Source organism: Aquarana catesbeiana, linkage group LG08, assembly GCF_042186555.1.
Source record: "Aquarana catesbeiana isolate 2022-GZ linkage group LG08, ASM4218655v1, whole genome shotgun sequence".
Classification (NCBI taxonomy): Eukaryota; Metazoa; Chordata; class Amphibia; order Anura; family Ranidae; genus Aquarana; species Aquarana catesbeiana.
The window spans coordinates 253205528-253222347 of record NC_133331.1 but is presented as its reverse complement, the minus strand read 5'-3'; the positions used below and the strand labels follow the sequence as shown (position 1 = coordinate 253222347).

The window sequence follows — 16820 nt, the reverse complement described above, 5'->3', positions numbered from 1 at the left end:
AAAATGACTCCACAAGAGACAGAGAAAGGTCTCATAGTATAGTAATTTTATTAGGGTAAAAAATGAGAAATGGCAAGTACACTCGCATGTTAGTGTCATTGTTGTCATTTTTTTTTTTTTTTTATTTCTTAAAGCGTAGTTCCACCCATTTAAGTCAGCAGCTACAAAGTGTAGCTGCTGACTTTTAATCAGACACTCCTGTCTCACGGTCCAGCGATGCAGGCGCACAAAGCCTCACTCTTCCTCCTCTCCACGGTGCCGGCATGCTAACTGCGGGAGCCCGGCTGTGGCTTTACACATGCGCAAGCCGTGAATGGCTGGGCAATCTTCTGGGACCTGTGTGTCCCAGAAGATTACAGGGAGGGGGGAAAGGTGAACTTCCTTCTAGAGCCAGAGGAGGAAGTGGAAGCTGGGTGCCTGTAAAAACTGGGTACCCGCCCCCGCCATGCCACATTTGGCATGTTATTTTTTGGGGGGGGGCGGGTACCCAGTTTTTACAGGCACCCAGCTTCCACTTCCTCCCCTGGCTCCACTGGGGGGGGGGTCACCATCACTTAAAGCAGAAGTTCCATTTTTGGGTGGAACTCCACTTTAATAAAATGATTACACTGAGACCTCCTTCTGTCTCTTGTGGAGTCATTTTTTCACAGTCTGTCTAATTTCATCTCGAGGGGCCAGTGGAGTGGAAATGTGCTTTCAGTGGAATCAATTGGTATTCCAGAAGCGCTGTTTGACCTTCCTGTAAAAAGGGTCAGAATTTTCTGGTGAGTGGCCACCCATCTATTGAGCACTCCTGGTGAAGATCTAGAAGTTTATTTTTTGAGCATCACATTTTGGTGTTGGGCTTCATCACGTATGGACTTTCTAGCTTGCTATACTATGGGGCGCTAGTGATGTTCAGTAAAATATACAACCTTTAATATATTGTTTACAGATTTTGGTGACTTCACTTTTAAAGGGGCAGCTTATACTATGTTTGTTCACTGATTCCACAGGGCACCATTTATTGTTCATTCAGCTTCAAAGTTGAACCTGTGCTTTTGCCCAGAAAGGGCAAGTTTGTTTAATTTTTCTCTGCTGTGGTAAATCTTTTTGTCCCAGTGCCCATGGGAGTGAGAAGAAACCCTGCATAAGCTCTGCCTGGTCTGAGTGAAGAGTTCCCTAATATTGCCACATGACCACTCAGTCCTGGCAGCTCGGCACCAAGGGCTATATCATGGTGGAGGGAAGACAGTCAATGCCCCGCCACAACCTGAAGTGTAAGTTTGCTTGCTGTCCTGGTGGAAGGCTTGTGCAGGATATGTAAGTATAAGCAGCGGTCAAGGCAGACATTTAAACAGATATGTTACTTTGTTCTATCTATGCTTTCTGTGAAATTAGGTGATCCGTGTGTAGACCAGAAAATTTCTACTAAGAGTTGACGGCTTTCAAAAAAATGCAGATTTGAGGCTGAAATACCAAAATGTTATAAATGCACAGAATGCCAGTCATGCAGTGTGCTACCTTTTTAGCGCTAAGAAGCAGAACACATTTGTATAAACATCTCTATTGAGGCTGTACCTTCAATACACCCCAGGAGCTCTTGGTGCACAGCTGTAACCTGAAATTACTTGCATCTATCTAAACACAGAAGCTCACAATCTGTTTTCAGACCTATTTTTGGCAGGGAATATGTAAATGATTTCCTGTATTTAGATCTTTGCCTTTCTTTTTACCTGTAGGGCAGTAGATATGTACAAATACATGTTTTTGTGTCTCTCGGTGCTGCACATTACCGGGACAAGAAGTGAAGGGAAATTGCAGAAGTAGTAACACTGAAAGATATAGTAGTAACAATTGAGCTGCTAACAGAGCCCTCCATCAATAATAAGGATCAAGCAGCCTGGTTCCTGTATATCCTGACACAGAGGCGGCTCTCTAATTAGGCAAATTAGGCAGTCGCCTAAGGCCTCGCACTCACAGGGGCCTCGCGGCCGCCTAATTTGCCTGTTCTCAATCACTGAAGTTTATGCCGGCGGCTCCGCCTACCCCCACTGGGACTCTGTGGCTTAGGAGCTGACGGACAAATCAGATACTGCCCGCAGCCTGAGGAATAGCGGCCTCATCATGGAGCATCCCAGTCCGTGGGGCCTCATGTGTAAGTTTTGCCTAAGGCCTCACAAAACCTAGAGCCGCCTCTGTCCTGACATTTGTTACACAGGTTGGGGCAAGGCTACAGTTGCACTTCAGGTAATCTCTGGCTGTGGTCGCTGAAAACCTATCGTTGAAATGTACAGGTTCAGCGGCTGTAAGTAGCTACTCGCACCTGCCAAAAAAAACAGCAGCAGGAATTGTCAGGTTCCTGCCCCTGCCATTTGCACCATGGCAAAACATCTGGTGTAAATGTACCCTAAGACTAACGCTCAACTATGTGGTGATTATGTGTGAGCTGCCATATTACTAAGGCTTGCATGATTATACTGTGCCAGTTATAATTGAGACCCTGTCACCAGACCATTTTTCTACAAATAGCCTCAGATTTTATATGTGCATGTTTACCTGTAAAAAAAAAAAAAAACCTCTACATCTCCAAAAGCCCTGAGCCTAGCTGTCATTAAAATGACTTGCTATTGTACAAACCAAAAAAAAAAGGATATAATTGCAGCTATAAAAAAAAGTGAAAAGAGTTGAAGCATCCGTGACTGACAGCTAGGTATGCAGTGTTAGATCAATGATCTCCTTCATGCTGGTGCATTGTTAATAAAGCTCAATGAGGGATACTGGTGTCCACATAGTAGCTGCAGATGAAAAGCTAGGTACAAGCCAAATGTGTTTCGGCCCAGTGAACATGAACTTTATATGCAAGTTGCAATACATTTTTAATGTGACAGAATGCATCCCTCTGTCTCGAGACATTCCGAGCCCTTCACTGCAACCGGAGAAGGCAGCACAGTTTTTCACCTGGCAGCTGGGGCTTACCCTCAAAGCGGAACTTCAGTCGTTTTTTTCATCTATTAAATCTTCTGCCCTTGTTGTGTTAATTTTGGATAGTAAAACATTTATTTTCTGCCAGTAAATGCCTTATACAGCCCACTTCCTGTTAGGGTGAAAAAAAAAAAAAAAAAGCCTAGGCTTATGACCTCATTCACAGCTTTTTCTCTCTCTCGTGAGTTTGCTAGGGAGGGGGATGAATCGGAGGGCCAAGGAGAGCTGCAGAGCTGGAGGCATGTCTGTGTAAATCCAGGAAGTGAACAGGCAGCAGCTTCAGCTGCCCACAGTTAAAATGATTGCAGCCAGACTCTGAGGGAGATTTCTGCAGCAAATTTGGCAAGTACAGAATCACAGTATATATAAAATATGCAAAGTGGTTGGAGGGAAGCTTCAGAATGGCAAAGATGTTTTTATTACAAATTATTTGAGCAGACTGCAGATCCTCTTTTAATACAAAATTGACTTGTTCGTGAAGCAGGTGGAGGGGAGAGGGGAAATCTTATAGCACAGAGGAACCCAAGGCCAGCTATTCACACCCAGTTTCCGAAGAATTGTTTAAAGAGAGGTGACTCGTTTCCCTCAGACATCACCTGGACCTGCAGACAAAGAGATAGGTAGTTTCAGGTTAAAGCAAAGTGTTTTTTTTTTTTTTAAATCTGTCAAGAGAACCTTTTTCTGGGAAAAATAAGATCGCTGCCATTATTGGAAATGCTGGCAACCTGACTGTCATGGATCTTCTTGCTTTAGTACATGAGTCACTAAAGCTTATAAAAGAAACAGGAGGAGGAAAGGGGGGGTGCCTCAGTGTAGTATTAAAACAGTATAATTTATTGCACAAGATTAAAAACACTTACAAGATATAAGTGGGAGTCATGCTCGTATCTTGTAAGTGTTTTTAATCTTGTGCAATAAATTATACTGTTTTAATACTACACTTAAAGGGGGGGTGGCACCTCTGTTTCTTTTATGTTTTGTAGAGTTGCTAGACACACTGAAGGTGGCTGCTTCCTTCTTTTTTAAATCGCCCCCTTACCGTGGTTCAACTTTGTTTTTACCTAAAGACTGACTAATCACATGTACATTATTACAAACTAAGGGCATTGCCTCCTGGAGCGCCAGATTACCCAATTTACCTTCACTTGAGTCACTAAAGCTGGCCATAGATCAAAATTTGGGCAGTTCAGCAGAGACCAGCCAAATTTTGATCCATCTATGGCTGTTCCCTGGTCGAGTACAGTTCACCTAGAGATTGACTCCTGTTGTAAAGAACTGTTGGCAATTTTTGTGTTTGATCAGTACATACAGCCAATTGGCTGCAGCACTGGTCAGTATATTCTGACAGCGGAGAATCAGAACTCTGCTATCAGAATACAATAACAGTGGGAGGACTCCTTAATCCACCTTGAATGTGTGGATGGGGGATTTTTTAATTCATATTTTTGGATCAGGCAGCTGCCCGATTTCAAAGAAAAAAAAAAAAGTGATCAATCTATGGCCAGGTTAACTCGGAGCATGTATGCAGATTAGGATTTCCTGATTTGTTATCTAAGTTGATGTTACGGTCAGTGACCAAGCTGGCCAGACTCGGATCGAAATTCTGCAGGTTCAATAGGGACAGCTAAATTTTGATACATGTATGGATCAACCAACTGTCTTGTGTACAACCAGCCTGAGATGCTTTTCCCAAAAGATCGGTGCCGTCAGCTGCAGCTAGCAGCACGGATCATGGTGTTCTGACAGCAGGGAAGGTTTCCTGCTGTCTTAATAAAATGGCACAGTGGGGAAGATTTCCCCTATCCACATTGGATGGGGGGAAGGGATAGGCGTTTTTTTCCCCCCAACCCACTGCTTGAACGAAAATAAATGCAAGTATGACCAGCCTTAGTACTGAAGACAGTAGAGCAACATGATGGTGATGTAGCTATCACTTTCAAAAGTAGCTCACATATTATCCTTAGAAAACATTCACTTAAAACACATTTATATATGTATACACATATTATAACAAAAAACAGTGGTTTCAGCAAACAATGTTTTAAATATGAATATTTTAGTAGATAATCTGAATAAGAGACACTTAAAGCAGAAGTTCAATCTTTGGGTGGAATTCCGCTTTAAGTACTCGTGACCCCCTGATATGCCACATTTGGCATGTCATTTTTACCCAGCTCCCACTTCCTCTCCCAGTGCCACGGCGTGAGCAGAAGTTCCCCTCTTTTCCTCCCTCTCCCTGCAATTTTCTGGGACACAGGTCCCAGAAGATTGGCCAGCCATTCAAGACAGCACAGTGCACGCCCGGCTATGAAGCCACAAGCTGTCACAGCCGGGCGCCCACACTTGCGATGCCAGCACCGTGTAGAAGAGCGAGGCTTTGGGCGGCTGCATCGCTGGACCATGGGACAGGCGAGTGTGTTTATTAAAAGTCAGCAGCTACACTTTTTGTAGTTGCTGACTTTTAAATGGGTGGAACCCTGCTTTAACCGCTTCAGCCCCGGAAGATTTTACCCCCTTCCTGACCAGAGCACTTTTTGCGATTCGACACTGCGTCGCTTTAACTGACAATTGTGCGGTCATGCGAAGTTGCACCCAGACAAAATTGATGTCTTTTTTTTTTCCACAAATAGAGCTTTCTTTTGGTGGTATTTGCTCACCTCTGCGTTTTTTTATTTTTTGCGCTATAAACAAAAAAAGCGTCAATTTTTAAATAAAAGCAATTTTTTTTGTTACTTTTTGCTATAATATCCCCCAAAAATATATTTAAAAAAAACAAAATTCTTTCCTCAGTTTAGGCCAGTATGTATTCTTCTTCTATATATTTTTGGTTTAAAAAAAAAAAAAAAAAAAAAATCGCACTAAGCGGATATTGATTGGTTTGCGCAAAAGTTATAGCGTCTACAAAATTGGGGATAGTTTTATGGCATTTTTATTTTATTTTTTTAGTAATGGTGGCGATCTGCGTTTTATATCGTGATTGCGACATTAGGGCGGGCACATCGGACACTTTTGACACTATTTTAGAACCATTGTCCTTTATACAGCGATCAGTGCTATAAAAATGCACAGATTACTGTGTAAATGACAACAGCAGGTTGGGGTTAAACACTAGGGGGGCGATGAAGGGGTTAAGTGTGTCCTAGGGAGTGATTCTAACTGGGGGGGTGGGCTTCCACTCGCATGACAGCGATCACTTCTCCTGATCACAGAGAGCAGTGATCCCTGTCATGTCACAAGGCAGAACGGGGAAATGCCTTGTTTACATAGGCACTTCCCCGTTCTGTGGCTCCATGACACTTTCGCTGGGAGACCGGCGGACATCTGGCACAGTCACGCTGTATGTGGCGGGCGTGTGCGCCGCTAGCTCCGCCATTTAAAAGTGACGTACAGGTATGCCCATTTGCCCACCGCTGCCATTGTGCTGAAGTATATTGGCGTGCTGCAGTCGGCAAGTGGTTAAAGTGGATGTAAACCTGATTTGTGAAATTTGACCTAAGCACATACAGTTGTGCTCATAAGTTTACATACCCTGGCAGAATTTATGATTGCTTGACTATTTTTCAGAGAATATGGATAACACAAACTTTTCTTTCACTCATGGTTAGTGTTTGGCTGTAGCCATTATCAACTGTGTTTTTTTTTTTTTTTTTTTTTTTAAATCCACCAACAGAAACCACCAAAATGACCCTGATCAAAAGTTTACATACCCTGGTGATTTTGGTCTGATAACATGCACACAAGTTGACACAAAGGGGTTTGAATGGCTATTTAAAAAGGTAACCAGCCTCACCTGTGATCTGTTTGCTTGTAATTAGTGTGTGTGTGTATATAAAATGAGTTTCTGGACTCCTGACAGACCCTTGCATTTTTCATCCAATACTGCACTGACGTTTCCGGATTCTGACTCATGGGGAAAGCAAAAGAATTGTCAAAGGATCTGTGGGAAAGGGTAGTTGAACTGTATAAAACAGCAAAGGGATATAACAAGATATCCAAGGAATTGAGAATGCCAATCAGCAGTGTTCAAACTCTAATCAAGAAGTGGAAAATAAGGGTTTCTTTTTAAACCAAACCACGGTCAGGTAGACCAACTAAAATTTCAGCAACAACTGCCAGTAAAATTGTCCAGGATGCAATATAAAACCCCCAAATAAATTCAGGTGACATACAGGGCTCTCTGATAACATGTGGTGTGGCTGATTCAAGGTGGCACTTGAAGAAAGACGGGCTGCATGGTCGAGTTGCCAGAAGAAAGCCATTACTACGCCACAAAGTATCCCGCTTACAATACGCCAAACAGCACAGAGTACAGCCTTAAACCTTCTGGCACAAAGTCATTTGGAGTGATGAGACTAAAATTGAGCTTTTTGGCCACAACCATAAACGCTACATTTGGAGAGGAGTCAACAAGGGCTATGATGAAAAGTACACCATTCCTACTGTGAAACATAGAGGTAGATCACTGATGTTTTGGAAATACGTGAGCTACAAAGGCACAGGAAATTTGTTCAAAATTGATGGCGAGATGAATGCAGTATGTTATCAAAAAATACTGGAGGAACATTTGCATTCATCAACCAGGAAGCTGCGCATGGGACGTACTTGGACATTCCAACATGACAATGATCCAAAACACAAGGCCAAGTCGACCAGTCATTGGCTACAGCAGAATAAAGTGAAGGTTCTGGAGTGGCCATCTCAGTCTCCTGACCTCAATATCATTGAGCCGCTCTGGAGAGATCTCAAACGTGCAGTTCATGCAAGACAGCCCAAGAAGTTCCAGGAACTGGAGGCTTTTTCCCAAGAGGAATGGGCAGTTTTACCATCTGAAAAGATAAAGAGCCTCATCCACAAATACTACAAAAGACATCAAGCTGTCATTGATGTGAAAGGGGGCAATACACGGTATTAAGAACTGGGGTATGTAAACTTGTTTTATACAGTTCAACTACCCTTTCCCACAGATCCTTTGACAATTCTTTTGCTTTCCCCATGACTTCGAATCCAGAAACGTCAGTGCAGTACTGGATGAAAAATGCAAGGGTCTGTCAGGAGTCCAGAAACTCATTGACCTTTTATACACACACACTAATTGCAAGCAAACAGATCACAGGTAAGGATGGTTACCTTTTTAATAGCCATTCAAACCCCTTTGTGTCAACTTATCAGGCCAAAATCACCAGGGTATGTAAACTTTTGATCAGGGTCATTTTGGCTAGTTCCTGTTGTCATTATGATTTAAAAAGAGTAAATACAGTTGATTGATAATAAATGACTTCAGCCAAACATTAACCATGAGTGAAAGACAAGTTTGTGTTATCATTTATATTCTCGGAAAAATGGCCAAGAAAATCAAATTCTGCCAGGGTATGTAAACTTACGAGCACAACTGTATATCTGTAGTGTTTTCTTATCTCTTTCCAAACCACTAAGTCCAGTGTCTTTTTGCTCTGTTATCAGCATGAAGACTTCTGACAAGTTCTCTGTCAACCAGGATAAAGCCAGCCTAAAATTTGTGTTGTGGGAGGTTGCTATAAATTTATTAACGGAGAGCTTGCCTTGTCAGTCACAGCAAAGGTCTGCAAGTCTTTGCCTATGTGGAAGGGGGGGTGCTTTTCCTCCAATCGGCTATATGCCAAGAATCCACTTCCAGTACTGAACAGGAAGCGAAAAATCTCTAATATGATGTGCACTTTCTAAAGAATATATACATGTAAAACGTATGTAGGGAGATTTTTTTTATATTTTCTTGATTTCAGACTGGCAAGATGGTTTGTGGGGTCCTCATCCTCTCTGCACTGGTGATGGGCAGTACCCAATGATGCAGAGGGTCACTGAAGTGATGACAACCTCTCATTTCTTTGCATCATTTTACTGGGCATGCAGGATGCTGTGGTCACATGCCCCAAGGGGAAAGGGCCATGAGAACTTGCACTCGCAGGAAGGGGAGGATGAATGGCCCCAACTGGTTTATAACCCAGAAAAGTATTATGCTGGATCACAGAGCATTGAGTCTGCTAGAGCCACATTTTTTTATTTATGGAATTGCTGGGCTATCGATTTATTTTATACCCAACTAAAATTGGGCTTTAAGCATAATAAATAGAATATGTACAAAATACGTTTTTCAAAAGCATTTTTAAGCTTCCAGCAGCTTTTTTGGTGCAGTCTTCAGATCTAGTTGATATCAAATATAGATAAAAAGAAAAAACTGTGGCTGTGACTTGGCTTTGTACACACAGATTTCAGCTTGACTAACGGCAAGCTAAACAGCTGCCCAATCGCTTCCAATCTGGCAGTTGGTGCTCAATTTTTTTTGGGGGGGTGCAAACAAACCACCCGACCCACCCCCCAGGTTGATTGAACAAACACCCAACCCCCCCGTCGTCCGCCCACCAGCCCCGCACTTGCCCCATCCAGGTTGCAGGCAGCTTTAGCAGCTTCCCCCCGCTTCTGCTCCTGGCTGGCCAATGCGATCGCTTCTCCTCTTGGCCAATCGGGTCTTAAGACCCGCTTTATGATTGGCCGGGAGTAGAAACACGAAGAAAATAGCGAAAATTACTTTGGTATTGTCACACAAGTGGGTGGGCTCGAGCGCAGACCACTGCACCCTGAGCCCACCCTTTTTGAAGCTAATTAGAGCCTCAGGCTCTAATCATGTGCTTTAAAAAAAACAAAACCCCATTTAAAATCCATGTGTCCGGCACCCTGCATGGAGATTAGGGGGGCTGCGCCCCTAATGGAGTAGCCACCACTGGTCAAGATGAAGCTTTAAGTACCTAAAGAAGCTTAGGTACCAAGGATACATGATTGTTCTAGTGCAGTGACACTGACCTATTAAAGGATGGTGGCTCTAATCGTGGGCTGTACACACAGGTATTCTACTTTGTGACCTATGTACTTTTCCAGTGAGCTCAAGTTAAAGAAAAACAAAAAACGAATGGACAAGAATTCACCATCTCACCTGTGTTTTAGTTGAATACTTCATGAGAGTTATGAACTTTTCAGCAGTTGCTAGTGATTGTTCCCTCTCCTCCTTATTTGCTTTTTTACCTGATAATAAAAGAATATTTGACATTATAATATTGTTGTGAATCCTATTCATGTTGATTCTCTCCCTTCCTAACCCCCCCCCCCCAGTTGGTTCACAGCCACTAGCAGCTTTCCATGTTATTGTAGCTGGCGCTGCAAACTTCCACCCTCATCCTCTCTCAAAGCCCACCCCTGAAGATAAGCTCCACCTATAAGTGGGGCCTAGGTCAGTGGTACCCAATAAGGGTAACTAACTAACCACACAGTGCTTGATCTTGTAATTTACGTTTTAGGTTTTACACAGGTTAGCAGTAATGAATAAAGATAGTTTTAGGAGGCACTGGTATAAGGCAATATAGCAGTTGGCATTAATACAGTGTCACCAGGCCTGTATAACCATAGGATGGTTTCCAGTGTACCAGGATGGCACTATAATAAAGCTGAGAAAAGCCCCATTTTACTTGTCTGGATATATTGGGATATTTCCTTAAGCCCACGTTCACATTGTTCTGATTTGGCATGCAATTTGACATGCCAAATCTGCGGCTATTGTTGGCAATGGCACCATCCGAATCAGTGCGGTGCTGTGACTTCGGGGGCGATTTGAATTTGAACTCGCACATTTTAAAGCCTGCAGCAATGTGAACCTAGGCTAAATTGGGCTTTTCCCCTGAGCTGAACTCACCAGGAACTTCTACCTGCACTATGCACTTTCCCTAGCCTGCTGGGTCTCTATCCCTGACCTAGCACTCACTCCAGGTGTTCCTGAATAACACAAGAGACCCTATATATAAGGTTTCATGTCAAGATGGCCACCTGAGATCTTTCAGACAGTTGGCTTCTCTGAGTCCCTGATGAAATCTACAAGGAACCAATCACCCTAACAGACTCCTCTCCATTTGTGTTATTGGCATAGTGCCACCCACAGTTTGGGGGGGGCTGTGTTGGCAAGAACAACAGCATGGTTGCTAATAAACTGACAATACTGTATGCATTATACTTATCTATTCAGCAGGTGGCGCTGTAGCATTATGTAGCATTATAGTGTGTTCTCTATGATATGACAGGATGTACCATTTATCTAAGTTCAGTGCACTTGTTTGTGGTTAGTTCCTGTTTCATGCTTCTCATGCTGTAAGACATGCATTGCTAATCCTCCATAAAAGCAAGACGTATTGCTGTATACAAGAAGCTTCCAGCGCATTATTTCAAAACTCTGCACAAAGGGGGGGAACCTGCCCCTGCTTACACACCCATATGTTACAGCTGGAGAAATACTCCTTGCAATAAATTTCTGGTGGTAAAAGCTTAAATATATACTTAAAGGGGTTGTAAACCCTTGTGGTTTTTCACCTTAATGCAGAAGCCCCCCTTTTACTTTGTGTTTATTACCACCATTTTTTAGCGCTGCACCTCTTACCCCCCCTTTTATTGAATCCGATCTTTCCAGCGATGAGAATAAGCGCAGCAGCTGCAGGCGCTGTCTCGGGTCCTCATTGGACAGATTGATAGCAGCGGGAGCCTTTGGCTCCCGCTGCTGTCAATCAAATTCAGTGATCTGGGGGTGGGGCTAAATTCTGCTTTCTATCAATGAACACAGGAGCAGCACTCAGGAGCATGCCCACATTAGTACCCCCTTGGGAATCGGGGACACTCGATGCGGGAAGGAGCCAGGAGCACAGCTGAGGGACCCCAGAAGATGAGGATCGGGCCACTCTGTGCAAAACCCTTGCACAGAGGAGGCAAGTATACCATTTTTTTTTTTAAATAAACAACGAACCTTTACAACCCCTTTAAAATGTTCCCTAGTTGGTTTTAAAATTAAAAGAAAAACACTACCTTATTCAAGAAGGGGGGTGAAGTGCGGTAAACAGTGTTAGCAATCCCATTAAATGTTCCAGTTTTGTATCAGAGGTTAAAAATCACAATCTGGGCTTAATTCATAGATTGAAAATTCTGACTTAACGTATTAGGCTACATTCACACAGCAGTGACCAGGGGCGGCTGCAGGCAAGAATCAATTCTTGCTGGCGAATCTAAATGCTGCCCACAGATACTGTGTGACAAGCAGCAGCTGTCATGTTTGTACTCTGTAAAAATCAATGGCTGGTGTTGTTGCTTTTCACATGTAGTTACATGGGAATAGAGCCCCCAACTGACCCAGTATGTAGATAGTGTTCATCCAGTTAATTAGATTATTCTGATCGCACTCGCAGCTAATTACCCAGTTTGTATCCTGCCATAGCACAGAGTGTTGCTGTGTCAAGACACTACATTTAGCCACCTCTGTATGCAGCACACTATCCACACCTATGAAGCCATGAATGTAGCCTTACATTGTTCAGAACTACAAAAGATTTATGCTTCTCTGCTTTTTTAGCTGTACTTTGCATGAAGATAACTCTGAAGTTGGGAGTAAGAGCCAACAGAGGCCCTGATGTGAGACAGTTGGCTTCCTGTCAATTGCCTGACCTGATACTATGTATTGTTTGCCAGCTCTTGAGTTCTGCTCTTGCATAACACTGCTTTTTTTTTTTTTTTCTCCCACGGTGCAGTATGCACACTCAAAACTAAACACCAAATGCAAAAAAAAAGTGAGCACACAAAAAGTGAACCAGAAATAAGTGCACGTGGTCCTCCTTCAAAGAGAAAGGACCCTGGCCTTGATCCCCCGGGGTGCAAGACTCGTGATGGGGAGTGGGGTCCACCTGAAATGTGTAAATGTGCTCTGATCTTTGATGCCATTACACACACACACACACATGAGCTGTGAGAAGTGTGTGTTTTATGAACAAAAATTAACAGGGCAGCAATGTTCTGACTTTGGGGGGCCTCAGACTCCAAATACAAGAGCCTGCTTCAAAGTGTGTAGCGCTAAAAAAAATAAATAAACATGGAGTCAAAGCAATTTTATGTCATCCGGAGTTACCTTTCCAGACGTAGAGCTTCCCTACTGTGTCCAGGATGAAGCAGTCATCTGAAATGAGCTGCTCTTTACGGAAAGTACCCCCATCAGCCACACGGGTCACCTTCATCTCTCCGGTAGCATTAGAGACCTGTGCAAAGAGACATTGTACAGTTATGGTGGCCATACACACTTTGCATCAATTAGGTTTATCATAAATATGTGAACATCATATGCCTAAATATCACTTAATTCCGTCTGAAAAATTATCATCTTTCACAAAAATACCCCCCTAATTCATATAAGCTGCCTATAGAGTCCTATATATAATCCTGATCCAAGTAAACTAAAAAGGCAAAATGATTTCTTAAAAAGTTATGCTGTTCCATGGCAACACAAACCTATAGTGGGGGTTCTCAAATGTGTCAGCAAAAACAGGAATGCGCTTTAAAGTTGTTTGCCTTGTCAAGGCCCTGGCTGGGTATACAGCCACAGGTGTGATTGACCCCCTGTAATAAGGGGTCATTACTAGCTGGTAAGGGAGCATTTCTGAAGATGATGGTGTTTGCACAGAGGACCTTTTTTCTTACGGTGGCGGATGTTGAGGACTTTCAAGCGAAGACTATATGGTTTTATCATTATATCACATGTGGATTTTCTTTTATGTTTTGGTCCTTTCTTTTTTTTTTTTTTTTCATAACTGTTTTAATGGACACTATTATATTTAGCGCGACTCAATAACAAAAACATTCGCCCTGTATTCCACAGTTACATTCCTTCTATTAAAGAGACAAATTACTAAAGCGCTGATACGGATAAAGTGATCTAAATTATGTGAGATATAATATTAAAAGATGCCCCAAATAATATAGCTGCAATTAGATATGTGACCTTTTACATAAAATAAAAAAAGAAAATAAAATAGTAATTGCGCTGATGTTAACCTAATAATATTGCACCGTTTACCATCAAATATATACCATAAATTGGTGAGCTAAAAAAAAATTACTGAATTGATTCACATAAATAAATAATCCACTTAGTGCACACCAGAAAAAATTCCTAACATTGATTTGCGGGACTAGATAATCAAGCCTGAATGAGTGACAGATGCTTCTTTTAAACCATTCCACTGCTGCTTGTTACAGATGAAATTCCCAGCTTCCAGCAGACTTCCAAGACATATAAAACAAAAAGGAAAACAAAACCATTGCGCAGGTAACGTGACAAAGTGATCCCTATAAAGTTAGGGTAAAACTCTCTCACATTTCACCATAGATATGATCGCATATAAAATGATTAGCTGCATACAGCGTGACGCTGGAGACTCCTCATCCACCACCAGTGCACACACACACACACACTGCTGGAAACGTCACAGGCTCCTCCTCCCGATGCGTTGCGTCACCAAACACATGACTTTTTCAAGGGTCATTACTAGCTGGTAAGCGAGCATTTCTGAAGGTGATGGTGTGTGCTATTGTTAGCGGTGCTTTACCGTCTGTATTTGGCCGCTAGCAGGGCGGTTTTACCCCCGCTAGCGGGGCGAGAAAGGGTTAAAAACCACCGCAAAGCACCTCTGCAGAGGCGCTATGCCGGCGGTATAGCCGCACTGTCCCATTGATTTCAATGGGCAGGAGCAGTGAAGGAGCGGTGTATTCACCGCTCTGAAGATGCTGCTAGCAGGACTTTTCCTGTCCTGCTAACGCACCGCTCCAGTGTGAAAGCCCTTGGGGCTTTCACACTGGAGACACAGCAGCAGCTGTTTTTAGCGCAATAGTGCCTGCAAACCGCCCCAGTGTGAAAGGGGCCTAAATCTATAACAGAAAATTCCAAATTTTATTATGCAAAAGTTACAGACATCATAGTTACCACATCCATGTGTTGTACCCAGGTAAAGTTTACATATTATTTTAAGCAACAGACAGCATGGACTCATGAAAGACAGAAGTTGACAAACAAACCTGATTTCTTTTTATGAGGAGGTAAGTAAAACCTTGGACAGAGGGGTGGCTGTGGATGGGATATACTCAGATTTTGCAAAAGCGTTTGACACAGTCCCTACACAGAGCTCATGTGTAAGGTAAAGTCTACAGGCTTGGAAAGATCGACTTTGTAAATGGATAGAAAACTGGCTAAAAAAAATAACGAATTCAGAGAGTAGTGGTTAATGATTCTTACTCTGAATGGTCTAAGGTTATCAGTGGTGTGCCCCAAGGTTCAGTGCTGGGACCCTTACTTTTTAAATAATTTAAATGATATAGGGTCTGTGATTAAAAGTAACATTTCTGTCTTTGCAGATGACACCAAGCTATGCAGTGGAATAACGACCTTACAGATGTCTCCAATTTACAAGCCGACCTCAATGCACTGTCTATTTGGGCAACTAAGTGGCAAATGAGGTTTAACGACTTAAGGACTGGAAGATTTGCCCCTTAATGGCCAGGGCATTTTTGCGATACGGCACTGCAACGCTTTAACTGAAAATTGCGCGGTCGTGCGACACTGCACCCAAACAAAGTTGATGTATTTTTTTCCCACAAATAGAGCTTTCTTTTGGTGCTATTTGATCACCTCTACGGTTTTTATCTTTTGTGCTAAACAAAAAAAAAAAAAAAGAGGGACAATTTTGAAGAAAAAAAAAAAACCTTTTTTGGGATAAATATCCCCCCAAAAAATAAAAAAAATAAAAATTTCTTCAGTTTAGGCCAATATGTATTCTTCTACATTATAGCATCTACAAAATAGGGGATATATTTATGGCATTTTTATAATTTTTTTTTTTTTTACTAGTAATAGCGGTGATCTGCAAATTTTAGCAGGACTGCAACATTGCGGCGGACACATCGGACACTTGATACTTTTTTTGGACCATTGACACTTATACAGCGATCAGAGCTAAAAATAGCTATTGATTACTGTATAAATGTCACTAGCAGGGAAGAGGTTAACACTAGGGGGCGATCAAGAGGTTAAGTGTTCCCTAGAGAGGTGTTTCTAACTGTGAGGCAGTGTACTGATGGAGTAGAGAGAGATCGCTGTTCCTGATCACTAAAAACAGCAGCTCTCTCCTCCCCTTTCAGAACGGGGATCTTTCTGTTTACACTGACAGATCCCCTTTCTGGCTCTCTGAGGAGCGATCGTTGGTGGCCAGCCACGCGCATTGGCTCCTATGTCGTGCCCCCTATACCCCTTAAAGCGGCCGCCGTGCAGCTAAGGCGATTCATGCATGGGAGCCAAACTGCGGCCATATAACGACGGTGGCTGGTCGACAAGTAGTTAATGTTGATAAATGTAAAGTTAGGCACTTGGGGGCTAAGAATATGCATGCATCTTACTAAGGGGAGTACAACTGGGGGAATCAATGGTGGAGAAGGATCTGGTTCTGGTAGATCATAAGCTCAATAATAACATGCAATGCCAAGCTGCGGTATCCAAAGCGAGCAAAGTGCTTTCTTGTATTAAGAGAGGTATGGACTCCAGAGAGAGAGATATAATTTTGCTTCTGTTAAAATCATTAGTAAGACCTCATCTGGAATATGCAGTTCAGTTTTGGGCACCAGTTCTCAGAAAGGATATCGGGGAACTGGAGAAAGTGCAGAGAAGGGCAACCAAACTGATAAGAGGCATGGAGGAACTCAGCTATGAGGAAAGATTAGAGGAACTGAAACGATTCCCTCTTGAGAAGAGGAGATTAAGGGGGATATGATCAACATGTACAAATATATAAGTGGTCCATATAGTGAACTTCATGTGTTGAGTTATTCACTTTAAAGGTCATCACAGAGGACAAAGGGGCACTCTTTACGTCTAGAGGAAAAAAGATTTCATCTCCAAATACGGAAAGGTTTCTTCACAGTAAGAGATGTGCAAATGTGAAATAGACTCCCGCCGGAGGTGGTTCTTGCCAGCTCAGTAG

The 16820-nt window shown here is 42.7% G+C and overlaps 1 protein-coding gene across 1 annotated transcript in view; it reads right to left on the bottom strand.

Annotated features, from left to right (window-relative positions):
• Positions 1-3359: 3359 nt before the first annotated feature.
• The window catches only part of CAPG (capping actin protein, gelsolin like), a 58916-nt gene continuing 45455 nt past the window's right edge, over positions 3360-16820 (bottom strand). Inside the window, exons 8-10 of the mRNA XM_073596999.1 lie at positions 12926-13052; positions 9929-10017; positions 3360-3566 (exon numbers count right to left, since the gene is read on the bottom strand). Of these exons, the coding sequence (XP_073453100.1) occupies positions 3501-3566; positions 9929-10017; positions 12926-13052 (282 nt within the window). The 3' untranslated portion in view covers positions 3360-3500. The remainder of the gene's footprint in view (positions 3567-9928; positions 10018-12925; positions 13053-16820) is intronic.